At 35.0% G+C, this 27,303-nt stretch overlaps 1 protein-coding gene across 2 annotated transcripts in view; it reads right to left on the bottom strand.

The window, feature by feature from the left end:
* Positions 1 to 27,303, bottom strand: part of ITGAV (integrin subunit alpha V) — a 91,090-nt gene that overhangs the window by 10,083 nt on the left and 53,704 nt on the right. For both annotated transcript variants that reach the window (XM_007965573.3, XM_007965574.3), the window contains exons 13-26: positions 23,742 to 23,933; positions 20,941 to 20,986; positions 18,701 to 18,808; positions 15,744 to 15,802; positions 14,061 to 14,215; positions 11,273 to 11,410; positions 6,622 to 6,689; positions 5,825 to 5,972; positions 5,258 to 5,350; positions 3,707 to 3,786; positions 3,253 to 3,333; positions 2,707 to 2,812; positions 1,579 to 1,737; positions 703 to 816 (exon numbers count right to left, since the gene is read on the bottom strand). In XM_007965573.3, the coding sequence (XP_007963764.1) occupies positions 703 to 816; positions 1,579 to 1,737; positions 2,707 to 2,812; positions 3,253 to 3,333; positions 3,707 to 3,786; positions 5,258 to 5,350; positions 5,825 to 5,972; positions 6,622 to 6,689; positions 11,273 to 11,410; positions 14,061 to 14,215; positions 15,744 to 15,802; positions 18,701 to 18,808; positions 20,941 to 20,986; positions 23,742 to 23,933 (1,547 nt within the window). The remainder of the gene's footprint in view (positions 1 to 702; positions 817 to 1,578; positions 1,738 to 2,706; positions 2,813 to 3,252; positions 3,334 to 3,706; positions 3,787 to 5,257; positions 5,351 to 5,824; positions 5,973 to 6,621; positions 6,690 to 11,272; positions 11,411 to 14,060; positions 14,216 to 15,743; positions 15,803 to 18,700; positions 18,809 to 20,940; positions 20,987 to 23,741; positions 23,934 to 27,303) is intronic.

Here is a 27,303-nt window from a genome sequence, read left to right as displayed (position 1 = left end):
TCGAGACCAGCCTGGGCAATATGGTGAAACCTCATCTCAACAAAAAATACTAAAATTAGCTGGGCATGGTGGTGAGCGCCTGTAGTCCCAGCTATTTGGGGGACTGAGAGGGAAGGATTGCTTGAGCCTGGGAGGTCAAGGCCTCAGTGAGCTGTGTTTGTGTCATTGCACTCCAGCCTGGGTGATAAAGTGGAGGCTCTGTCTCAAAAAACAAACAAACAAACAAAAAACACTATACCAGGTTCTCTACTAGAGATTTGGAGATTTGTTGATTAAAAGAAAAAAAAAGCAATCGCCTTTAAAAACATTATAGCCATTATATAGGCTAACTCAACAAAGGTTAATCAAATGCTAATTATTATTCCAATGTATTTTTGTTGGGACCTTCTGGATTTTTTAGTATCGTACTAAAGCCTCAGAGATTAGGAGGAGGCCAAGAAAAAGGACAGTTAAAGAACTATAGTAGGAAAATTAAGTTGGGACATAAACTAGTTCTATTAGCCATCTACAAAAATAGATCATTTGAAGAAAATACGGCATTAATCTGACTAGGAAAAAGGAAAGTACGAGGAATGCATGGTATAAAAATAAATGTAGTTGTTCAAGCACAGCTGTTGTTATTTTTGAAATGTTCTTTGGCGTCAGTTCTATAGTCACATATTTTTAAATGTCTATAGTGCACGTACTTGAAATGGCACTTACCAAAGTGTGAATATCTCCTTCACTGAGGGCAAGATCCCGCTTAGTGATGAGATGGTCCCGCTCACCTTGCCCAGCAACTGTGTCATTCTTTTCAGTTGTTTGCAAAGATGAAATCTAATGCAATCACATTAACAAAATGGTGGTAAATGATAACAAAAAACATTTTATATCAGCATTTTGATATAAACTCTTAGATACGAATAAAAAATAGTGAATGAAAATTTAGTATGATAGAATATTTACCATTCTGTATATGGTGAGCAGTAAGGACAGAAAATAAAGATTAGTCTTTAATATGTACCAAAAAGGTTAGCTCTCCCTAACCATTATTTTCAGCCCTTGCTTACCTCGAGGTAACACACAGAAATGGCCTGAAATTCCACAGTACGTTTGTGATGTCAATCGTGGGTGTATTTTTTATTTTGTTTCTTTACCTTTCCTTAGACCATACTGTATAATTGTTTCTAGTAAAAATCTATGGAGATGACTAAATCCAAAAGTCAAAAGAATCATGAGTAAAACGGTAAAGCTTATCCCAAAGTAGCAATTTTAACAACAAAACACCCTTGATGTGATATTACGCCTTGAACAAACAACAATGTGATGGAGCCAAGGTCAAACTGAGTCCCTGAAGGACATCTCATGAGGCTCAGTAAGCACTCCATGAAGATACGGTTCACTAGGATGTCACAGAATTAATTCTTACCCATTATACAAATGAACTTATCCTGAGTATACTGCTTACGAACTAAACAATTTTTTGCAGAGTGGGTTTTATATTAAAATAGTTGTTTTATTTTATGAATTTCTTTTATAGGTTTAGAAAGAAGGCAATGAAATATCATTATAATGAAGAGCTGTTATTAAGCACATTACCTTAATGCTCAAAGGGTTGATCTCCATATCTGAAGTGCAGTTCATTGGTCCATCAATATCATAATGAAGGATATACAACAGAGTGTTATTGTTGTATTTATAAGGCCACTGAAGATGGAGCATTGCCTTGCTGAATGAACTTGGACCATTGTTTCTCAGCTAACGAGAAAAAAGAAAATGTATCTACACCTTGGGCAAAAATCTATTCCATAATCCTTCCCCTACATCAACTTTAGAAATCATGTTAGCAATAGGTTTTAAACAACAGCACAGTTTCCACAGTTAACCTCTAATTACAATGTGGCTATTTTTATGCAAAAATTATCAAACTCAACATTTGTCTCTAACACAGAGTAATATATGTCAGGATAAAAATATAAACAAGGTTGGGCACAGTGGCTCACACCTGTAATCCCAGCACTTTGGGAGGCCGAGGTGGGCAGATCCCTTGAGGTCAGGAGTTCACGCCCAGCCTGGCCAACATGGTGAAACCCTGTCGGTGAAACCCTGTCTCCACTAAAAATACAAAAATTAGCCAGGTGTGGTGGTGCACACATGTAATCCCAGCAACTCGGGAAGCTGAGGCAGGAGAACTGTCTGAACCCAGGAGGCAGAGCTTGCAGTGAACTGAGATTGGGCCACTGCACTCTAGCCTGGGCAACAGAGCAAGACTCCACCTCAAAAAAAAATAAAATAAAATAAATATATATATATATATATATATATGTATAAACAAAATGTGAAATATTAAAAATTATTAATGAAGGATGACAAAGAAAATTTTCTTCTATAGAAATAGTTTTGATTATTTGCCACAGGTATTTTCATTTTTAGCCAGAACTACAAAATGCCCATGAGAAAGTACCAGTGACTTATTTCTTTTATTCAAGTAGAACAATTGATTTTAAACAACAAATTATATAAACTGCTTTATTTAAACAAAGCTATTTCTCAAATAAAAATGAATTTATGAAAAAGGAAAACATTCAAACAAATATCTGACACATAATTAACCAATGTAGAGTTTACATAAAAATTACATAGAATTTTTTTTTTTTAAGTAGCTTAGTTGTTCCTCTCTTCGTTGGCTCGTTCACTAGGTTTGGGTAAAATCCAACAACTGCAAACCTCATAGATGTGCTGAACAACTGGCCCAACGTCTTCTTCAGTCTCAGGGTTCTCCTTGTGCTCCCAGTTTGGAATCGGAAGAAAGATATGATCAGGACTCGAGACTCTAAACAATGACCAAAGAAAACCTACCATGAATATCAAAATGATATAGTCAGTCCATTTTCAAAAGTGCCCTGTATTCATTACTCAAGTGAATAAAATTAGATCTAATTTTTAAAAATACTTCAAGAGAAAACTAATGAACACACACATGCACAAAAACTGCTCTTATGAAATGTACATGTAACAGGTGAATTGATAATTTGTGTAAAAGTTCAATAAACTTATTTTGTGCATGTTGTTGCCATGTTTTGTTCCTTTTGAGGATCACCCAGTATTGGGGATTTGGAACATGCCTAGGATTTTATTTCTACAGGAGCTAATGCCCTAGTAAAACCACCACTAAACATGTAGTGTCTACTGTCCAGAAGAGGCTAAGGCCTGATAGTTACCTTTAATAAGCAATCGTGAGAATGAGATACTCAACTAAGTATTCATACTGACCCTCTTATCTCAACTGCAGCTAAAACAGCAAGGTCAACTTTGTGAGATACAACTGGGCTTACTTTGTCAAATAGATTTGAGCTGAAAAAGAAAAAAAAAAAAAAAACTTAAAACTGAATTAGGCATAACCACCAAAAACATACAGAGGCAAATCCAGTGAAACTAAAAATTAACAAAAGAAACAAGTGTAAAGCTTATACCTCAAAATTGTTATTTTCATTAACATTTAATTCCAAGAAGATGAACGTTTTATTTCCGGATTTTAAATTGCGTTTTACAAACTCAAACCTGACAATAAAGTTATTCTTATAACGTAAATATTGATTTTAAAATGCTATAATCAAGCAATAAAATTTAATCTGTGCTATTCTATATTTAAAGTATATTACATAGTATATTTACAACACATAATATTTATTTGATAGTCATAAGTGAATATAAGTTGTTTTCATACCTTTGGATTTGTAAGTCAAATTTCACAGAAGTATCCATCTCTGACTGCTGGTGCACACTGAAGCGAAGACCAGCTAAGAGCTGAAGGAGAGAGGAAAAGATAGTAATGTTAGTCAATGTCTAATTAGCAAAATTTCAAATCCAATGCCTAAATAAAAAATAATGTTCTAAAATGGGTTTTTTCTGAGCTTACAATAAAACTGAACAAAGATAATTAAATCTTATTTTCTATCAAATCTGTTTTACTTAATATACCTGGGCCAATCCATAAGACAGCCTATTTAACAACAATTATTAATCATAATTATACCTCCTTATAATACTATCTTTCTAAAAAATGCAAAAGTAAATGTTTGTTGATCCAGTGAAAGTCTAGCAACTAGGTGCAATGATTTGATAACAGGAAGCTAACAACCAAAGTATGTGCTGTGTTCATAGCCCAGAAAAGAAGAAATGGATGATTTACTAGAGTAAGAGAACCTGGCTAAAGAAGGCATGAGTAGGGCCACAACCAGAATTTCTCCATACACTTCTCATAACACTCCCAACACCAAATATCCTAACTCCTGCAGGCAGAAAATTGGTAGATTTTAAATAAAACAACTGAACCACCGGGTACAAAAAAGGCTTCTTAGGGATCAATGACACATAAAAACAGTACTTCCTGGATACTGCCTCCCACTCCACAAAGTCTGGAGTTGGCTACTTGGAATAAGCAGAAACTATATAATAACCAGAAAGCTAGAGAGAATGAGAATATGAGAAAATAAAAGGCATGCTCATTGTTAATAAAACATGTAATACATGTGAAAAATTGAACTTAGGGTAATTTTTTCAAGTTCTCTTCCCTAAGATACCGTACATCTAGAAATAATAATGACTTGTAATAGAAGACATACTAAAGAAACATGGAATACTTAGAACTATATCACTACATATCTTCAAAGTACTCATATCAATATATCATTAATTAAATTCTATTGAAAAAGTCACACAGCATATACTGCCATTTTGTCCTTGCTACTAGGAATTCTACAAGGTATATTTTGTTTACTTTTTAGAGGATTTGGAAAGTGAGCCATTGGCTGCTGCTTTTCAAGCTCCTGGGCACCCTGCTCTAACATCTGAAGGGGAGCCTTATTCAACTAACCTTTGCTTTGATCCTCTGTGTGGGGCCTGTGATGGAATCTAGCTCACCTAGGATTGACAGTCTTAGTAGCTGCCAGAGTAGCTTTTCAGGATCCATTAAGGCATCAGTGAAAAGAGCAAAATTATTATTTCAGTCCTTAGTTTAAACCATGTTCTCATCCATTTACTAAAGTGAAGGAGGCGTACAGAGCAGCTGATTGCAAACCATGTAAGAGTACAACCAATTGTTTCGTATCTTAGTTAAAACTAAGCAAAACTCTACTAATCATTTAACTGTTATATCGAAACCAATTTAAGGACATTGTTTTAAAGTGCTTATTTTCTAAAGTTACTATGAGCCCAGAGAACAATATGCTTTTCTATTTGCTGGGGAGAAAAAATCTGTTTAATTAAATTGTCTTACTTGAGTTCCAGCCTTCATTGGGTTTCCAAGGTCACACACCACCTGGCGAGTTTGGTTTTCTGTCTTAAATGCACAGGAAAGTCTTGCTAAGGCCTTTGATAGACAAAGAAAAAGGATATGAAAGGAAATAAAGTATCATGCAGTTGGATATTTCAGTTTCTTGTCCTAAGCAAATAAATGTAGTTGAGCAAACCAGGAGGTAAGGAAAAAGCCAGAATTGGGTACAATTGCCACATGGAAATGCAGAAGTGTTTCTAAAAGATCCCTAGAGGGCTACCATACATAACCATAAAGCCTCTGATAAATAATTTGATGGACAGGCTTAGACACTTTATCTATCTAACCTCGTTTCCAGGCACTTAGCTTGCAATTCTAAAAATGTCATATCAATGCATTATGCAAAGTATTAGGCTTAAAAGGAATTATGTAAGAGAGGCACTCCATTGTCTAGCAATTTAGCCTTAGGTAGAATAGCTAAGCTTGTGCTTCACTAAATAGGGGAGCAGCTCATTAATGTTAATAAGATCTGTGAGTGCATTTCGATTTTTAAAGAGGCAGTCTGCTTACTTCACTGTTTCGGACAACCCCAATGAAATCAGCCTGCAGTGGAATGGAAACGATGAGCTCAGCTTCATAGGCACCTTCTCCTTGATTCTGAGCCTTAACAATCAATGTCAGAGGGTTGTCATCCCCAATATAGATCTTCTTTTGATCACTACAAGTTAACAATACAAATCCAGACTGAGAAAAAAAGACTAGATGGGGAAAGTATGACTGTTCAAAGAAACAAGAGTTAAATACACAGCACCAACATGTTCAACAGTGTCTCAAGATATTTTAAGACTACTTCACAGCTTGATAGAAAACAGAAAATAGCACACTGGGTGCAAATCCAATGTTCTCTCAGTAAAAATAAACATTGATGCCACTAATATATCACTATCATTCATATCTATGACTGAAGTGAATTATATGTACTTTGTAATTCTCCAATATTTTTCTAAAAGCTAAATTAATCATGTGTCATAATTCTCACAATATTATCTATAATTCATATACCATACAAAATGGTAAGGATATTCCTTGAGTTCAAAGTATATTTGCAATGAAATGTATCTTTAAAATGATACAATATTACTTTGTGATATTACCCAAAGTTGAATGCCTGTCAACCTAGGCAACTAGTGAAAACATAGTAGATATTTTCTTTAGAAGCTCAATATTGATAGCTTTAGTATTATAGAAACTCATGCATTACCCTCCAGTATAACTCTCGTTAAAATATGTTAGTCCTTTGAATAGAAAAATGTACCCTTCCATTTAAATTTCTTACTACATTATTTATTATTTCAAGCAAAACTTACCTATCTACAAAAACTTCCAGTTTGGGTTTACAGACATTATCTTCACCACAGTCAAGTAGAATGTGAGCCTAGAAAAAAACATTTTATTTTTCTACATGAAAAATACCAATGCAGGCGGCATAAGCAGTGTTTATCAATATCTATGTGGTTATACACGTATGTACACATGTACATATTTTCATGTACTCATCAGCTTGTTTGTATACCTTAATGCAAAAGGGACCACCGCCACTTATTTTTAAACAGGTCAGCGTAGCCAGTCAAGAATGAGAAAGAAGAAAAAGATTCATAGGATATAATACAGTTCCTTGGAACCTTTCAGTTCTATCTCAAATTAAGCTGTTATCATCTTTGAATGAGGACTTGTGTAAAAGAGAAAGTAATAATCAAGAAATTTTTACTCATTTTTACTCTGCTGCTAGCTAAGTTGTGAGATGTCGGGCAAAATAGACTCCCTTCTAGAATTTCTCATTATGGACTGTGCCTCCACCAATATCATGGAAATAGGGCTGCAGCGGATAAAAGAATAAGGAGCTGTACGTATTCAGCAGACAGGCAGAGACCAAGGGGAAAAAGAAACTAGATAAAATGAGTCCAGCATTGCATGGTCATTTGGAAAAAGATCAAGGAAAAGGAGCTTGAAGCATTATAGCTAGCCAATCAAGGTAGGTGAAAAAAGCAAAGACCTGAACTTTTTTCCCCTCTAGATCTGGCCAGAAGAATGTTCCAGCTAGAGCAAAATGGAAAAACCCAAAAGAGAGAAACACTGGGAAAAAAGCAGAGGAGCTGGGTAGGATGTGAAAGAAGACACATAAAAATTAAGAGAAGAATGGAAAATAAAGATGAGGCCATTTTTGCTTCAAGCACAGAAGTAGACAAAAAGAAGAGAGAAAAAGATTTAAAGGAAGAGAAAAACAGAGTCCCTCAAAAAAAGGATGATGATTGATGATGATTGTACACTTCCAAGTAACAAGGAATGTCTGGAATTAAGGCTTCAACATACACATTTTGGGGGAACACAGTTCAGCCCTTAACAATATTTAAAATATTGTCATTTTTACATGGAATCGCTTAAAAATTATCAGTGGAATATTTTGCATTCTATTTCTTACTGTCTTCAAAATCCAGAATGTATTATATACTTTCAGCACATCTGAATTCAAATACTTAAGTTTTATTAGAAATTTTTTTGTATTTAGAATTCATATAATTCACAGTTGAAAAAGTAGATTCAAATACTCAAGTTGTTCTAAACATACAAAAATTTTGCAGTAAGAGAATTAAGCATCAGCTTTTAACATTAAATTAATTAAAATTTAAAAATCAGTTCCTCAGTGACACCAAGCCCATTTCAAGTGCTCAGAAGCCACATGAGGCTTGCAAATGGCTGTGTATTGGATAGAGATTCTTACCTGTCGTTTTAATTTGAAGGAAACAAAAAAATATATGTGAATTAATTCCTTTACCTAGATATATGCAGTTGCTATAAGCCTTTTTCAAAAAGGACCATTAGAAGAACTATATGGTGATTCTTTACATCATGCCAAATATAAATCAAGGCTTGATTAGATTATATCAGGAAGAAAGTGTGGACTTCGCAGATAACAAATTAACTAGTGATAAGGTATGTATGTATAACATTCCCAGTTAGAATGTTAGATGAGTATCTTAAGTTTGCAATGAGACATATGTATAAAATATTAATGAAACTGTAATATAGAGATACTTGGCTAACATCACTCTATAGGGGAAGAAAAGGATTTAGCTGGCATTGAAGCAGCCATAGTATTAAAATATGCTGTCAGGAAAGATAGTTTCAGAAATGGAAAAGCAATGTCTTCCATGCTCAGACAACCAAATCTCTACAGTTATATATATTATATCTTGCACAAAGTAAGAAATTAATATGTATTTGAGGCCAGGCACGGTGGCTCATGTCTGTAATCTCAGCACTTTGGGAGGCCAAGCCAGGTGGATCATGAGGTCAGGAGATCAAGACTATCCTGGTCAACATGGTGAAATCCCATCTCTACTAAAATACAAAAAATTAGCTGGGTGTGGTGGTGGGTGCCTGTAGTCCCAGCTACTCAGGAGGCTGAGGCAGGGGAATCACCTGAACACAGGAGGCGGAGGTTGCAGTGGGCCAAAATTGCGCCACTGCACTCCAGCCTGGCAACACAGCAAGACTCCGTCTCAAAAAAAAAAAAAAGGACTTAATGTGTATTTGAATCAAAAAAATGAGAGGAAAAAACCCAACTCTTTCTGCAGAAAACACTAAATCTCTAACACCAAAGGATTAGGGAGCAGAAAGGGAAACACTAGAACTGCACTGTCCAATATAGTAGCTACTTGCAAGCCTCATGTGGCTTCTGAGCACTTGAAATGAGCTTGATGTCACTGAGCAACTGATTTTTAAATTTTATTTAATTTTAATTAATTTAATGTTAAAAGCTGATGCTTAATTCTCTTACTGCAAAACTTTTAGTATGTTTAGAACAACTTGAGTATTTGAATCTACTTTTTCAACTGTTAATTATATGAATTCTAAATACAAAAAAAATTTCTAATAAAACCTAAGTATTTGAATTTAGATGTGTTAAAAGTATATAACACACACTGGATTTTGAAGACAGTAAGAAATAGAATGCAAAATATTCCACTGATAATTTTTAAGCGATTCCATGTAAAAATGACAATATTTTAAATATTGTTAAGGGCTGAACTGTGTCCCCCCAAAATATATACGTTGAAGCCTTAATCCCCAGTATCTCAGAATGGAACTGTATTTGGCGATATAGTCTTTCAAGAGATTATTAAGTTAAAATGTCTTTAGGTTGGGCCCTAATCCAATGACTGATGCTTAAAAAGAGATTAGGACACAGACACACACATGAAAAGAAGACCATGTGAAGACACAAGAAGGTGACTGGTGACCATCTACAGGCCAAGAAGAGAGGCCTCAGAAGAAATTAGCCCTGCTGACTCTTGATCTCAGACTTCTAGGCTCCAAAATTAGGAGAGAATAAATTTCTGTTGTTTAAGCCACCCATTCTGTGGTACTTTGTTATGATAACCCTAGTAAACTAATACAGATATATTTTTAAAATAAATTTCACCTATATATTTTTTACCTTTTAAAAAAAGTTGCTAACCAGCAAATTAAAAATTACAAATTTAAAATTACAATTAAAACTTTATATTTCTATTTGACAGCAAAAAGAGAGTGCAGAGATGAGTTTGTAATGTAACCAGAGAAATGAAGGATCCGTTTTAGAGAAAAGGAAATGATAAAAATGGTGGAGTAATTAGTTAACAGAAAAACAAGAGTGAATAACAAAGCTAAGCATGTAGAAAGAAACATACCTAAAAATTAGTATGTCACTGATGGAACAAATGTAGGACACAGAGAAGATCAAAAAAATTTTTTTTCAAACAATGAAGAATGAGAATAGGTAGGAAAAAAAGGAAGTCAAATATTACTGCAGTTATTTTTGCCCTCCAAGAGGTTTCAAAAGTTAGCCTACTTGATTAGCCGGTTTTAACACGGTGTTGGCATTAAAGAGATTGGATGCGGAGTTTGGAAAACTAATCAGAAGTAGTGATAACAATGATAATAAAAGATTTCTAAAAAATTATAAAACTATAAACAGAAAATAACCATAACCCATATATGAAAGCACATTATATAAAGGGACAAGTAACAATTAACTTTTAAAGAAAGTGTAATACTGAATGACAGACATTAAGAGGCTCAGGTGGTCATTATTAAACTATTAATCAACATAATATTGTACATTCAATAAAAATAAAAAATGTAAAGAATATAAACACAGAAGTATGGTTATAAGTTCTGTGTTAATGAATACTAGAAAATGGCACATATACTATGATTATTAATGTACAGAATGAAATTGTTAAAATATAAAAATTAGAAAAGACTTTTAAAAATATTTTAATTTGCCTTTTGTTACCATCACATATAGTAATGTCAAATTACAAAAACAGAAAACAAACCAAAAAAAAAGCTTATGGGATCTTAGAAAGACAAAAAAAAAAAAAAAAAAAAAAATGACAACCTAAATTTAGGGCAAAGAGTTCGATGAAAGAAGAAATATTAATGTAAAAACATGAACATGTAATTTAAAAAGGAGAAATAGTAATTAGAATTAACAATATTTAAATACATTATACATAAGATTTTCTAAAACTAGAATACCACCTATCAAATTTTGTTGCTTTCTTTGGTTTTCTGAAAAGAATTATTTATTTACTATATATGCACTTTTTAAAATTAAAATATCAAAGATAATATAGACATCAAATATCTTTAGCGAAATACTAAAATATGTAAACAAACTGGCACATTGCTGTTCTCCTTGAATTATTTTCCTATTTCACGTATATGAAATGTGATCCTGTCTTTCTCTGTATATCTATGTTAAGTGGCTTTAAATATCTCTGACTTGAAAATTCAGATTCCTAAAAAAATAAAAAGAAAAAAGAAAAAAAATAGAAAATTCAGATTCCTAACCTTCTGACTTTGACTAAACATCTATCAACATAATAAAGGAAATTTCCTCTAATATTTAATAACATGAATTGTAAAGAAAAATCACAAAATATCACATTAGTGGTAAATTGAGTACAGTACCTGTCGACTAATGTTAGCAGGCGTGAACTGGTTAAGAATGGGTTGCAAGCCTGTTGTATCAGCAGCTGTTCTATAATCCAACCAATATTCCATAAAAATGGTAATTGGAGTGAGTTTGTCTCTAAATTCAGATTCATCCTAGAAATGGAAAGGCTTTGAATTAATGATAACATCAACCTAAATTATCTGGAGAAATCCGTAAGTGCACATTACAAAGCCAGCTGTATTCATCCCTGAGCCTTCAATTCTAACAAAATTCTCTGGAAAATTATACTTATGTAGAAATAGAATATCCAAAAGATTATCCTTATCAAGTAAGAACGTTTAGTCAATTTTTGTTTTACAATGTACTATTTGATTCACACGAAAGTACAAGACATGTTAACATGAGCACTCACACACACCCAACATAATAAGAACATTATTGATACTGCTTAAGCTACCCAAATACTTCTTTCTCTTCCTCCCTCTGCATTCCTTCTCAATAGGATCACATGTAGGCTTCTGTGACTTGCTTTCTGTCTTACACTCTCATTAAGATCCATCCATTCTATTGCATGTAGCCTACGTTAATTTTGTACTGTTGAGTACTATTTCACCATGTAAATATACCACAATTCATTTATCCATTCTGTCGAAGGCTATTTTTATTGTTTATGGGTTATGTTTTTGCTATTACAGAAATTGCTGTGATTATTCTTACACATAGTGACAAGTATATTTGTCAGCTCTATAGTAACACATCATTTTCCAAAGTCTTCAAAACAATTCACACTGCCGTCAGCAATGTATAAGAATTCTTAATTCACATCTTGACCAATTAATAGGTATTCGTGGACTTTGTTTAAATGTAAGATTCTATTTATTCATAGCCATAACTTGGGATATTTGTCTTGCTTCTTAAATCATGAAGTTTTTAAAATTTAATCTCAAACCTTTTTTGTACTTAAGACAGTTACGTTTCTTCTTTAATCTATTCATGTGGCAAATTACATTTTTAGACTTAATATTAACCCACTCTAGGATAAACGATAAGCCCAACTTGGTTTATGTATCTTTTTTTACAAACTGCTAAGACTTATTTGCTTATAATGTCTTAGTAATCTTACATCTATTTTAACATTAGAATGCAATTCTCCCTTCTGGTACTATTTTTGACCAGTCCAGGAACCAATTACACTAGTTTCACAGATTGACTTTGAAATATTTTGTTTTTTTATTCTTTCAAAGAGCTATATAAAATTGAGAAATCTTGTTCTTGAATGTTTGGTAGATATTGCCTATAAAACTATCTGGGCTTTGTTGTTTTGTAAAGATTAACCGCCAATTCTATTTGTTAAGTGTTCAGAGGATTATTCAGGTTTTCTGCTTCTTCTTATGAGAGTTGCATTGTTTTACTAAGAATTTTCATGTTTTGTCTAAAAGTGTTCCTATGTACTAGCCCAAGGTTATTCATAATATTCTGTTAATTCTTCCCTTATCTGTAATGCCCCACTTCAATTCTTAATTTTGTGGTGTTTTGTTCTTTCTTTCATTTTTTCTTAACTTTCATTTAAATTAAATAGCATTTAAGGCTATATATTTATCTTTGTATTCTACTGTTGTGATAGCCTATACATTTTGATATGTTATATTTTCATTGTAATATAGTTGCAAGTAAATTTCCATTATGATCTTGTTTTTGACCCATAAGTTATTTAAAAATCATACTTCCCAATTCCCAGTTGATCTTTTTGTTATGGATTTCTAACCACTGCACTGTAATGGCATGTATTCTATAAAACTACTTTTTCAAATTTGTTTAGACTTCCTTTATGGCCTATGCATGGTCAGTTTTTATATTCTTTAATTGTTAGGTGTAGATTCTATATAAGTCTGTTAAATCAAGTTCATTAATTATGTTATTGTCTAAATATTTACTGATGTTTTTGTCTTGTTTTGTTTTTTCCTTTAAATAAAATAGAGTCTCACCCAGGCTGGTCTCAAACTCTTGGCCTCAAGGGATCTTCCTGCTTTGGCCTCCCAAAGTGCCAGGATTATAAGCTTGAGCCACTGTGCCCAGCCCCTTTATTTCTTTAAACATTTTATACAAATTTGTACTCTGTAACTGGCCTTTGTGGGTCTAAAATCTGATGCTTCTTCTAGTGGCTTCTTTGTGTGTGTGTGTGTGTGTATGTGTGTGTGTGTGTGTGTGTGTGTTTAATGAATTCATATTTCATCAAACTTAACCTGTGGAAATCCTGGGGCCCATACTGGATAGCTCCCCTTCAGCAAGGTTTTACATTTGGCTTTTGCTGGAATCAGGACGCACCTCTGTCGAAAGAACACTCAGCCTTATACATATGTCGGAATTCTTGTGCTGGTGTCTGCAATTACCACCTGCCCTCTCCTTCGGCTTCATCCTTTGCCAGCAACTCTGGCTCATATATTTGCTTATAATCCACAATTCAGATTTTTGCAACTGGAGTTTTTTAGTTGATTGATTATTTTTTTGGACCCTGATGATTTCTTTTACTGTCTTGAAAGTCCAGTTGCATTTAACAAATATGTTTTTCATAATTTGTTCAGTAGTATTGTTGTGGAAAGGCCATTTGGAATATCCAATCTGCCAGAAGTAGAAGTTCATCATTCAGGTTTGACACTTTACAAAGCTAAATTTCCTTTGTGTATTTTTCTGTTTTTCCTTTTGATCTAACACTAATTTATAGAAAGTGAAAATCATTTAGATAAAAAAGAAAAACTAATGACTGAAAAGGAAAAACAAGCTAGCAGAAAAGTTATCTCTTACCCGCAGATACGCTATCAATTCCTCACACTGCATCAGTCCCCCTCTTGAAATAGTCATGTTCTTGGAGTGACTTGGGGACCTGCTGTAGAGAAACAGTGCTCGTCGAATTGCACCCTTTTGCTTGAGTTTATCCAAAAGAAGTTCCACCTGGAAATCTACGTAAACCAAAGGATTTATAACCAACATATTCTTTATGGACACCTATCTATTCTACTCTAGAGTTTTCATGTAAACAGAGATCTTTATTCCTTAAGAAGTAAATTGTTTCTAATTAATTTAAAATGTCATTACATTATAATGAGACTAGAACATATTAATTCTGAAAAAAATTTAATAATAATTAAATAATTAACTAAACTTTCCCTAAAGTAATGTCATAAATAATTCCCCCAAAAATGATAGTAGTAAGCCAATTATCAGACAGGAGAAATGCTATCGTTTAATTTAAGCTGAGAGGAGGAAATCCAGAGGATGAAACATGTGAATTAAGACTTCCACCATAAATTCAAGTAGCAAGAGTCTTGCTGATTTTGATTAAGAAGAATTTGCTCATAGGTACTCATACCATCATATTAAACACTATGATGAATGAACAGTTTGCCCCACTTGAAACTCCTGCTTCCAGTGAAGCTATCATATCAAATTGTCAGATGAATATGCCTTCAGGAAGCAAGTGATCAAACAGAGTTATCAAGAATCATTGTAAAACAAGTATGTAGCAATTAGGATTACTGCCTTGTAAGATTCAGTTCTTTAAGTAGTTTCTTAAAAGAGTGCAAATCTTTAAAACCAGAAGTCACATTGCTAGTTTCTCTAAAAGTTGACCATTTCAAATTTGAGCGAACACCTGGGGTTATTTTGCTTCATGTTCTGCTCTACTTGGCCACATTGTCCTCCATGCTGTTTCTCAACCACTGAGCACATCTCCTGCTTCAGGCCTGCTGAAACTGCTAGTTCCTCTGTGTCAAACACTCCTCCACACATCCCAAAGCTCCCTCATTTCAGTCAGGTCTCCACTGAAAAGTTGTCTCCTAGGGAGACCTTGCTTGGCTGCCCTGTGTAAACTTTTACACACAAACACACACCCAACGGTTTCAGTTTCTTCTCTGCTTTATTATTATTCTTTACCACTTCCCATTAACATATTGACAAACCTTTGCAATAATTATTTAACACTACTATCTTGCTCTCAGGACCACATCAACCATTTTAGGAAAAGAAGAGTAGAGTTTGCTGTGTGAATTAAACTGCATGACCAAAACTTTTTCTCCTCCTTCTGACTATTTCTAAACCACCTCTACTCCTGAGATTGCTGGGGGCTGCCCCAAGACATAAAACACAGACTTCTCAGCAGATCATCTTCTTACAAACATAACATTCATGCCTGCCTCCCCAGAGTTCATTACCTCACATTCGTAACTGCTTAACCTTCTAAAGGTAATGCTTCCCATTTTGTGGGCTATTTAGCTCATAATGTCCATAAATAAGTGTATTAGTTTTGAATTAGCTTAAGAGTTACCAAAGAATATAATAATTATGTTGAAATCTTAAATGCCTTTAAACATAAACATTCAAATAAAAAATTATAACAATTCAAGTAACTATTTGAATATCCTAAAATATTTTTTAAGTGCTGTGTATGCAGTATCATTAAAATAGTATTATTTTTCATAGAACACTTACTAAGTTTTCTGGGAAGCACTCCTTTGCCATCTGCCTTTAAGCAGAACCTAACATTAAAGCTGTGGAAAAATAAAAAACATACATAAATCCTATAATCCAGTTTAGACAAATTTTTTATCATCCACATCTAATATTTCTAATACATAGTTTGTATTGTGAAGCCTTACATCTTTCTTCATGTCTTAGTATTATTCTAAAAACATGAAACTCTATACACTAACCTAACTCATCCTTCAGTAATTTAAGCACACTTCCTTTCATGGTACCTTGATGAGAAAAAGAGAAAGAATGTCCTAACTTCCTCTCAAGCTTATAGAACCTGTTGATAAATCTAAAGGCGGGAAATGACAGTTCAGATTTTTATTTATTTATTTATTTATTTATTTATTTTGAGTCAGAGTCTCACTCTGTTGCCCAGGCTGGAGTGCAGTGGCACGATCTCAGTTCACTGCAACCTCTGCCTCCTGAGTTCAAGCAATTCTGCTGCCTTAACCTCGCGAGTAGCTAGGATTACAGGCATGCACCACCACACCCGGCTAATTTTTGTATTTTTAGTAGAGATGGGGTTTCACATTAGCCAGGCTGGTCTCAAACTCCTGACCTCAGGTGATTTGCCAGCCTGGGTCTCCCAAAGTACTGGGATTACAGGCGTGAGCTACAGTGCCTAGCCGACAGTTTAGATTTTAAAAATTGTCCCGTTGATAAAAGGACCCACCAAAGCTTTCTTTAATTAGCAATCTCCTTTACAGCAGTGTTCTTCACAATTTATTAGCAGGTTTTTAAATCGGTTGAATGAGTTGTGTTCAGCATCTTAAGAAAATTTTTTTTTTTTTTTTTTGAGACGCAGTGGCGCGATCTCGACTCACTGCAAGCTCCGCCTCCTGGGTTCACGCCATTCTCCTGCCTCAGTCTCCCATGTAGCTGGGAGTACAGGCGCCCACCATGGCACCCAGCTAATTTTTTGTATTTTTAGCAGAGGTGGGGTTTCACAGTGTTAGCCAGGATGGTCTCGATCTCCTGACCTCGTGATCCGCCCGTCTCGGCCTCCCAAAGTGCTGCGATTACAGGCATGAGCCATTGCGCCCGGCAAGAAAATTTTTTTAATAAATAAAACTGATTTAGGTATCGAAGGTAAGTATGATTTTCTGAAATGCTTGATTTAATAACTTTTATGTGTTTATAATGCAAAATGTATTTCTTACTATGTGCCATACTCAAAAATCATATGATGTTACTGCTCTAGTTAGTGCATTTGAAGCCTTTGAATTACTAACATAATTAGAAGCAGATTATTGGCAACTTCACAGAGGTATGCAGGGTAGAAAAGCAGAAAAACTTACAGCAAAATCTTGAAAACAACTTCACTGCCAATCAATAAAAATGAAGGGCAAATATTACTGAATTTTTAATGTAATCCAATTAAAGAAATGAAAATTCAAAACTGTAATAACTATAACAATAATTCAAAAATATTAAAAAACATTCAGGAAAAATATCTTTAATTGGCTCTTTGGATGTAAAATTTTTCTAGGTACCAATCATTTCCTCCTTGATCATAAGTTCTCTGCAACTTTTCTGTGTAAGGAAGGAACATAAATAGTGTTTCCCAAAGTGGGAACTCATGAGTGACTACTCATGGTGATTTTGGTAGTATATGGGTCAAGATTTTTCATTAGTTTTATATTTATATTGATATGTATAAGAAAGATACTCGTTTCTACATTTTGCTTTTAAGTACTGTGAGGTAAAGCATGAGACAACTTAAAAAATATCTATAATGGGCCGGGCACGGTGGCTCAAGCCTGTAATCCCAGCACTTTGGGAGGCCGAGACGGGCAGATCATGAGGTCAGGAGATCGAGACCATCATGGCTAACACGGTGAAACCCCGTCTATACTAAAAAAATACAAAAAAATAGCCGGGCGAGGTGGCGGGCACCTGTAGCCCCAGCTACTCCGGAGGCTGAGGCAGGAGAATGGTGTGAACCCGGGAGGCGGAACTTGCAGTGAGCTGAGATCCGGCCACTGCACTCCAGCCTGGGTGACAGAGCGAGACTCCGTCTCAAAAAAAAAAAAAAAAAAAAAAAAAAAAATACATATATATATAATGAAAATAGAGCAAAAATTACTGAAGTAGCATACAAATGACAAAGATGAGAGAAAGAATGGAGTAGAGAAGAATTCAGACATTTAACTTATGAAAAAATATTATATTTTTCTTTGGAAATTAGTAAAGGAATAAGCAGAAAATATACTAGAGCAAAATAATTTTTTTCAAATAGCTGCTGTTCACAGATATTAAATCTGAAAAACAAGATATCTTTTAAAAATTTAAGTGTTCATGGGCCTGTTTGGAATTACATATAAATGAACTGAGATCTTATTAGCTTTTCTTTCTTTTTGAAAATATTCATTGACAATGCATAATTCTTTAAAAACTAATTTCATACTAATTTACAGAGTATCTTTACAGCTCTTTTTTGGAGCACTATTTCTATAATCCAATTTATAACATGAAAATAGAGTATAAGGCCAGGTGCAATGGTTCATGCCTATAATCCTAGCACTTTAGGAGACTAAGGCAGGATGACCGCTTGAGCACAGCAGTCTTCGAGACCAATCTGAGCAATATAGGGAGACCCCATCTCTACAAAAAATTTTAAAAATTAGCCAGGTATGGTGCCACACGCCTGTAGTACCAGCTACTAGAGAAGCCAAGGTGGAAGGATCACTTAAGCCCGGGAGGTCGAGGCTACAGTGAGCTGTGGTTGTGCCACTGCACTCCAGTCGGGGCAACAGAGGCAGACCTTGCTTCAAATAAAAAAGAATAGAAAAAACAGTATACTCACAGAAACTGTTTTAGCAATATTTCAGCCCTACCACCTTCACTTTTCAATTGTTCTTACAATGCTTGTACAATAATCACAATAATAACTATTATTAAACAAATACCCTTACCAGGAAACTTTGAGAGCTGTTCCAGGCAGTGAGCAGGTTTTATTGTCTTGATTTAAAATGCTAGGGTACACTTCAAGACCAGCATTTACAGTGATAACTGGTCTGGCCCTAGTGGGGGAAAAAAAGAAGATGAAGAAAAAAGTTATTTAAAAAGTTAGGTTGATCGAAATATTTTTGGTTCATATTCACTACATATATAGTACAATATCTACTAAAAGTATTGTCTGTAATAGTAAAAGGAACAGGAACAACATAACTGTAGGTGATCAAATGTCTCAGTTGCCCAGAACTGTCCTAATTTTAGCACAGAAACTCCTGCATCCTGAGAAATCGCTCAGTTCCAGGCAAAGTGGGACAATGGCTGACCTATATGAATTCAGTCACTAAAGCAGGATGGCTAAATAAGTTGTGAGACATCTACCAAATTCACTGCACTACCATGGAGAAAATGAGTGTAATGACCTCTAAGACATAACCAACATATAGTTTTAGTGAGAGAGAAAAAAAAAAACCCAAAATGTACAAAGGATGTCTACTGATAAACATACACACATACATAATATGATTTTTTAATGCATAGAATATTTCTAATAGAAGAAACAAATAAATTATTAGCTGGTGTGAGGGAAAACATTTTTTATATACCCTTCTTGTACTGTTTGCATTTTTACCACATACATTATATAATTAACAGCAATTTAAAAAACTAAAAGCAATAAATTAAAATAAATACAGTTTTCCTGAGTTCAGATACACAGGTTGAAATCCTATACAAAGATACAGCTGGCTCAAGTCAATCAATGTGCCTGTCTCAAAATGATAAATCTCTGAAATCTGTTAAGTATTGTATAGTTACAATTACTATAGTATATAGTTATTGTATAGTATACAATTAAATTGACCCATCACAAACTCTACACAGCACTAATGTTAGTATTCCTGCCATGTATAAACTCAGATCATAGATATGTAAACATCTTAACCACCTGGGATGCCAACTGATATTCTAAGTCATGAGGAACTGATGAAATACAGAGAATAACTGGGGATATATAAGAAATTGGGAAATAGAAATGTATAAATTCATACATATTGCTCTAATAAAAATATTCATTTCGGGTTTCATTAGATACTAACCTTGTGGTCAGAGAATACCAAGACATAAGCATGAGGTTAATTTCCTGCTTCTTATAGGAAAATGTAAACCCAGACAATTTTTAGAGAGATTAAAACTACAGGAGAATACCTTTGAACATAATTTCAAAGACAAAGAACGGGCGAGCATAGTGGCTCACACCTGTAATCCCAGCATTTTGGGAGGCTGAGGCGGGTGGATCACTTGAGGCTAGGAGCTCAAGACCAGCCCAGGCAACACGGCAAGACCCTGTCTCTACCAAAAATACATAAAATTAGCCAGGTGTTGTGGCGCATGCCTGTAGTCCCAGCTCCTCGGGAAGCTGAGGCACGAGAATCACTAGGACCTGGGAGGTGAAGGTTGCATTGAGCCAAGATTGCACCACTGTACTCCAGACTGGGCAAAAAAAAAAAAAAAAAGACAGACGTTCTAGTGTTCAATAGCACCACAGATTGGCTATAGTTAACAGCAATTTATTGTACATTTCAAAATAGCTGGCTGGGCATAGTGGCTCATGACAGTAATCACAGCACTTTGGGAGGCTGAGGTGGGTGGATCACTTCAGGCTAGGAGTTCAGGACCAGTTTGGCCAACATGGCAAAACCCTGTCTCTACTAAAATTACAAAAATTAGCCGGTGTGGTGGCATGTGCCTGTAACCCCAGCTACTTGGGAGGTCGAGGCATGAGAATGGCTTGAACCCAGGGCGCAGAGGTTCCAGGGAGCCGAGATGGTCCCATTGCAATGAAACTCTGTCTCCAAAGAAAAGAAAAAATCAAAATAGCTACAAGAGAGGCTAGAAGAGAGGATTCTGAATGTTCCCAACACAAATAAATGATAAATGTTTGAGATGATGAATATCCTAATTACTCTGATTTGATCATTACATTGTATGAATGTATCAAAATATCACATATACCCCATAAATATGTGCAATTATTACATATCAATAAAATAATACTATTTGCCTGCAGCAAATCATGAATAGAAATAACAAATTTTATCATTATTTCAAGAAAATTAAACTAAAATTCAAACACTGACAGTTAAAAAATGTTCAAATAATTCAGAATATTCCTATATTACAGGATACAGAACATGCTCACCTGTATAAGATAGCTCGATCTACACCAAAAGCTCCTACAATTAAGTCTTAAGAAAGAGTGGAAAAACATGTTAATAATGATAATAGTTTTTAAAATGTATATACCATTCTATAAAATTTTCAATGAACATAAAAAGGCTTGAACATATTCTCAAAACTATTCATTAAGAGGTTGTAAGATATCATATAAAAGGCTAAAATATATGAAAACTGTAAATAAACTACCATCAGTGGAAAATGCTTATTATAAAGTAGACTTTCATCTAGGTGGAGATAAATCTTTTAAATGAATATTTAGTAAAAAGTAGCAATGATAAGCATACACCTGCCAAACATACATACTGCCAAAGGAAAAAGCTTTATAGATGCCTGTGGATTTTACAATCTTCTTATAAAATTTCTTTTCTATTTCCTATATATAATATATGTGTATATACATATAAATATAAAATATGATAGCAGCACTCAAATCAGCAAGAATGAAACGCATTAGTTTTCAAATGCCACTGGTTCAACTGGTTCACAGTTCAGGAAAAGAAAAATGAGAGCTCTATCTCACAGTATACCCAAGCTAAATTCGAGGAAGTCTTTTCTAAACAGAAAAGCACATGAAAAAAACCATAAAAACAGAGAGATTTGATTACACAAAAGTTTAAAACTTTAAGCTCAAAATGCAAATGTGACAAACTAGAAAATACATACAAGCGTTAAGGAGTTAATATTCGTAACATTTAAGTTACCGTGAAAATTTTTTAAAAAATGAATGAATGAAAGAAAAACAAAATACCATCCCAGTAGCAAAGAAGAAAAAAAGACACAAAAAGGAAATTCACAGAAGTAAATATGCATATACACAAATAACAACATGAGCTTGATTCTTAACTATACATTAGATTATTAGTAAAAATAATCATTTTTATTTGTGTATAGTGAAGAACCAACCTCATGGCCAGGCATGGTGACTCATGCCTGTAATCTCAGCACTTTGGGAGACTGAGGCAGGCGGATCACGAGGTCAGGAGTTTGAGACCAGCCTGACTAAGACCAGCCTGACCAACAAGGTGAAACTCCATCACTACTAAAAATACAAAAATTAGCCAGGTGTGGTGGTGCCTGCCTGTAATCCCAGCTACTCAGGAGGCTGAGGCAGAAGAATCGCTTGAACCCGGGCGGTGAAGTTTACAGTGAGCAGAGATCACACCACTGCACTCCAGCCTGGGTGACAGAGTGAGACTTAGTTTCAAAGAAAAAAAAAAGAATCAAACGCATGCCTTATTTCTAGAATCACAAACTGTTAGTTAAAATACCCAGTCCACCTGTCATACAGTTAAAAATTATTTTAAAAGAGGCACAAGTGTGGGAAAATAACGACTCATTGACTGCTGGTGAGTGCTTTAAAAAGTTGACAAAAATCTTCCTGTTTTTGTGGAGGGAGTGGGATAGTAACTTGACCATGTGTATCAACAACCTTAAAAAAAGAAGTGCACACACTTGACACAGTAATTCTTGAATTTTGTCCTAATGACATAATCAGAGATATGCAGAAGAATTATAAAGAAAGATAAAAATGCCACAAAATAAGGTAAATAAGATATGATACAGTTATCTGTTACAAAGGGAAACAAAATTCAAGTTTTAGAAGAATAATAAAGAAATGTTCCTGAAACGTTGAATAAAACACACTATAAACAGCATATAAAACCATGATTTCCTTTTTAAAAAAATATGTGTGACTGCATAGGAAAAAAAATGAAAAGATATGCTTTGATGTATTTTCTAAAAGTTCTATAATAAATATATTGCATTTATAACAAAAAAACTCTAAAATAATATTAATTTATGAGAATCAACTTCATGTCTTATTTCTGGAAACAGACCAACATACTTGTATATTGAGCTCATATTAAGTGTTTCAACACAAAGGTCATCTAAATTTTCTACACTGTATTTCATTTAAAGAAAAGATCTATTTTGATCCTAGATACATTTATAATGCTTCAAAGTGTATAAGAACCAGAAAAAGGTCTTGCTTGCTCTATTGGACCCATGCAGGGGGCAACTTGGGCAAACTGCCTTTCTCAGTCTCTTTTTACATTCAGAAATGGTATAATAATGAGCTACAAAAATGAGCTTAAATTAACTCATGTATTAATTCCCAGCACTTGGGGAGGCCACGGCAGGTGGATCGCTTGAGCTCATGAGTTTGAGACCAGCCTGGGCAACATGGCAAAAACCACTCTTTGCAAACCATACAAAAAGTAGCCAGGCATGGTGGTGCGTGCCTGTAGTCCCAGCTACTCAGAAGGCTGAGGTGGGAGGATGGCTTCAGCCCAGAAGGTGGAGGCTGCAATGAGCCAAGATTGTGCCACTGTACTCCAGCCTGGGCAACAGAGCCATACCTTGTCTTAAAAAAAAACAAAAACAAAAACAGAAAAACCACAACTATTAGTCAAGTACATAAATTCTACATAATTAAAAAAATAAAAAAGCTGGCAACATTAAAACAGCTTAGAATGAGCATTTAGCTTTTGTTTATAGCTTCTGTAATACTCTTCTCTGACATTTCATTAAAGACTACAGGAGAAACTCAGAGTGTACTGTATACACTCCCCGGAAAGACAGCTGACTTTTCTTCATATCCTCTTAGGTGATGGGAATGATGCCCTGAATATTTTAGAGGTTTGATCAATACATGAAATAATGAATTGCAATAATTTATAATATAAATCAAGAACAGTAACTAATACTATTTGCTATTAGGACTGAAAAATCTAAGGGCTCTATGTGCTGATAAGAAAGCACCTGGATATCCATTTTTGTCTATATCTGTGGCTCCTTTCATTGAATAGCCAAAGCTTGGTGGCATGCTTCGAGCAGCCCACTGCCCTTCAAGGATTTGAGATGGGACTGCGTTCAAGCCTGTTGATCTTCCATTGAAGATATAAACAATTCCTTTTTTATCTTCACCCCCATATGGAGCAGCAATTGCAATATCTGTGGGGAAAAAGAGGAGGGGGAAGGAGCATGACAGAAGTAAGCAGGAGGAAAAGAAAGGGAAGAATGAGGAAGGAACGAGAGAAGAGGGGGAAGAGGGCAAGGATGAAGAGAAAAATGTTTCAGTACTTGTAATTATTTGTACAGATCTTAATATTTATAGAACCCATTTATCATGATAAATATTAATTCGAAGTTCAGTAGGGTATTCCTTATCCACAAGCAATAATCTAATTCAAGGAAACTCAAGCAAAACTGTACAGAAAAGACATTAATTTAGAGCCAGATGATCTGGCTCTGACCTTAAACAAATCACTTAAACTTTCTGGACCACAAATGCTTCCTCGTTAAAACTAGGAGTTAGGGGATGGGAGAAGGACACATCAAAAGATTCATCTAAAGTTTATTTTCACTCTCAAAATTCTAGTTAATTTATTTACGGATGGTATTGTTTTTTCTGAACAGAAGCCAATCTGCTCAGAAATTTGAAAGTTGTGACTTCATCTTGATCTTGCTCAACTTACACTGAAAGAAGATAAATGAATAACATTTTAAATCTTTAAAAAACCCCAAACACCAAATGATCTTTTCTACCTCTAAAATATATTACCAATCTGCCCACTTCTCTCTGCTGCTGCTGCCACCCTAGACAAGTCATTGCTGTATTTTGCTTTTAAACAGCCTTTTAAGAGGCCTCCCACTTCTACCCTTGCCTCTATAACTTTCTCTTCTAAAGGGCCAAACATTCACCATATCATGTCACACCCATCCCCTTCTTAAAATCCTTCAATTAGTTCCCAAAGCATTTAGAGTAAGTTCTAAACCCTACCTGGTATTCCCATTATTTAGTATGCAAATCTCATTCTTCTCCCCATCCCCACCCCCACACCATCCAGTTTTTTACCCTTATTTACTCTTCCCAGCAATCCTGGCCTTTTTTTCTGTTTCTTAAACATCGCAAGCTAGTTGCCAACTATGGACTTATATTTGCTGTTCTCTCTGCCTTAACAGCTTTTGCTCCAGAGCTTTTACAACTCTATTCCTTCTATTTGTCCCAATGATAGATCAATGTCATTGACATTAGATCAGATGTCATTCTGTCAGCAAGCTATTCCCTAGCTACCCTATGTAGCAGTGCACCACCCCCTCAACCCCCTACTTTCTCTATCACCCTCTCTATCCCAAAACTCTTATTATATTACCTTGCCTTCTAAAAAAATCCACCATCTTTATCACTATCTGGATTTCCCCATTGTTTACTTATTCAATGACCACACAAAATAAGTAAGCTATAGAACATAAGCTTCATGAGACCAAGGACATGTCGTATCTTGCCTATCACAGACTCTAAGTACCAGTCATAACAAATTGCCTCAATTTCCTTAATGTACACGAGCTGTCTCACAGCTCCTTAATAAGCCATGCCTCACTGTCTCATGGCTCCCCTGAAACATCGATAATACCTTGATAACTCATCCTTTATGAGACCATTAAGTCTGGGATCTCAAACACTGATGATCACATTGAGGTGCCTTTTTTTTTTTTTTTTTTTTAACACATATATGCTGTCCCCATTGGATGCTGAGTTTCTTAAAGACATGAGTAGACTGATTTACACTCATTTTTACCACCTAGAAGAGTGGCTGGCCTGCAGTAAATACCAACTAAGAATTTGTTATCCTTAAAAATGAGTACCTCAGTTACGTAAAAGTATTATTTTTATCCTTTTTTAACCCTTAAAAGGTAAGTTGGCTGGGTGCAGTGGCTCACGCCTGTAATCCTAGCACTTTGGGAGGCCAAGGCAGGTGGGTCACGAGGTCAAGAGATCAAGACCATCCTGGCCAACATGGTGAAACTCCATGTCTACTAAAAATACAAAAATTAGCCAAGCGTGGTGGTTGGTGCCTGTAGTCCCAGCTACTCAGGAGGCTTAGGCAAGGGAATTGCTTGAACCCGGGAGGTGGAGGTTGCAGTGAGCCGAGATGGTGCCACTGCACTCCAGCCTAGTGACAGAGTAAGACTCTGTCTAAAAAAACAAAACAAACAAACAAAAACAAAGATAAGCATAACTTCTATACTGACATATACATTAATAAAGTATTTATTAAAATAGGCTGGCCACGGTAGCTCATGCTTTAATCCTATCACATTTGGAGGCCGAGGCAGGCAGATTGCTTAAGCCCAGGAGTTTGAGACCAGCTTTGGCAACATGGCAAAGCCCCATCTCTACAAAAAATACATAAATTAGCCATGCATGGAGGTGCACACTAGTAGTCCCAGCTACTTGGGAGGGTGAGGTAGGAGAACTGCTTGAGCCTGGGAGGTCGAGTCTGCAGTGAGCTGTGATCGTACCACTGCACTCCAGCTTGGGTGACAGAGGAAGACCCTGTCTCAATAAATAATAAAAAATATAAAGTATTCATTAAAATATAATTTTCCAACAAAAGATGGCTCCAATGTTGAGTGACTGTTTAATAAAAATTATCTGTAACTTTCTAAACCCTTCATTATTTTATACATGTAATCATCTTCTCTCTTTGCTATCATCTGTCGAGTCTGGAAGATCCTACACCTTCACACAATCAGTTTCTTCCTTTGATCATTTTAGTTGCTCTTTCCTGTTTTTCTTTATTTCCTCTGCTTTTCCTGGAAGAGTACTGATCAAAACTGCACATAATTACCTTTGGGCTATATAAAATTTTGGAACATAACTTTATTGTTTTGTTTTCAATATCCCTCTTGATGATGTGTAGGGTGCGGGCAGGTAGAAAGAGAGGAATATAGGAATACAGGAGCAATGACACTTAATGACTTCATGTATGAACAACAACAAAAGATCTAACGTATAACTAATAGAACATATATATGCATAATGTAACTACATTTACACATATGTATTAAATACTATACATAAATACAGCTCAGATAATTTTTCACTAAAGACATTATCATTCACAATCTACTATTTGGTACAGTAAGACCCAAGGAGAAACCCTGGGAGACCATAATCATCCTCTATGGTATCTATCTATATTTTACCCCTTTGTAAAATCATTGTAAAACTTCACATTTTTTAAGCTGTTGTCTATATTTGTTGTACTGACAGACAATACATTATAACAAAAGCTTAGAAAGCTGGAAGAGATGTTCGCTAGATCATAATAATGAGAAAACTTTCTTTAAAGTAACTGGAATAACATCAAGACAAGGTGACAGCAAACATGACCAGGCTTCCCAGAAAACCTGGGAGACAGAGGCTCAGCTACATAGCAAAGAATTCATTAACTTTATTCATGGTGGAACCTCAAACTTAGCCCTGTGTTTCCTATGTAGTTTTTGTTATGATTAAGTAATGATTTGGTCTGTTCTA

This window comes from Chlorocebus sabaeus, chromosome 10 (genome assembly GCF_047675955.1).
Source record: "Chlorocebus sabaeus isolate Y175 chromosome 10, mChlSab1.0.hap1, whole genome shotgun sequence".
Taxonomy (NCBI): domain Eukaryota; kingdom Metazoa; phylum Chordata; class Mammalia; order Primates; family Cercopithecidae; genus Chlorocebus; species Chlorocebus sabaeus.
Note: the sequence above shows the minus strand (reverse complement) of the source record. Positions and strands in the feature narration are given on the sequence as shown.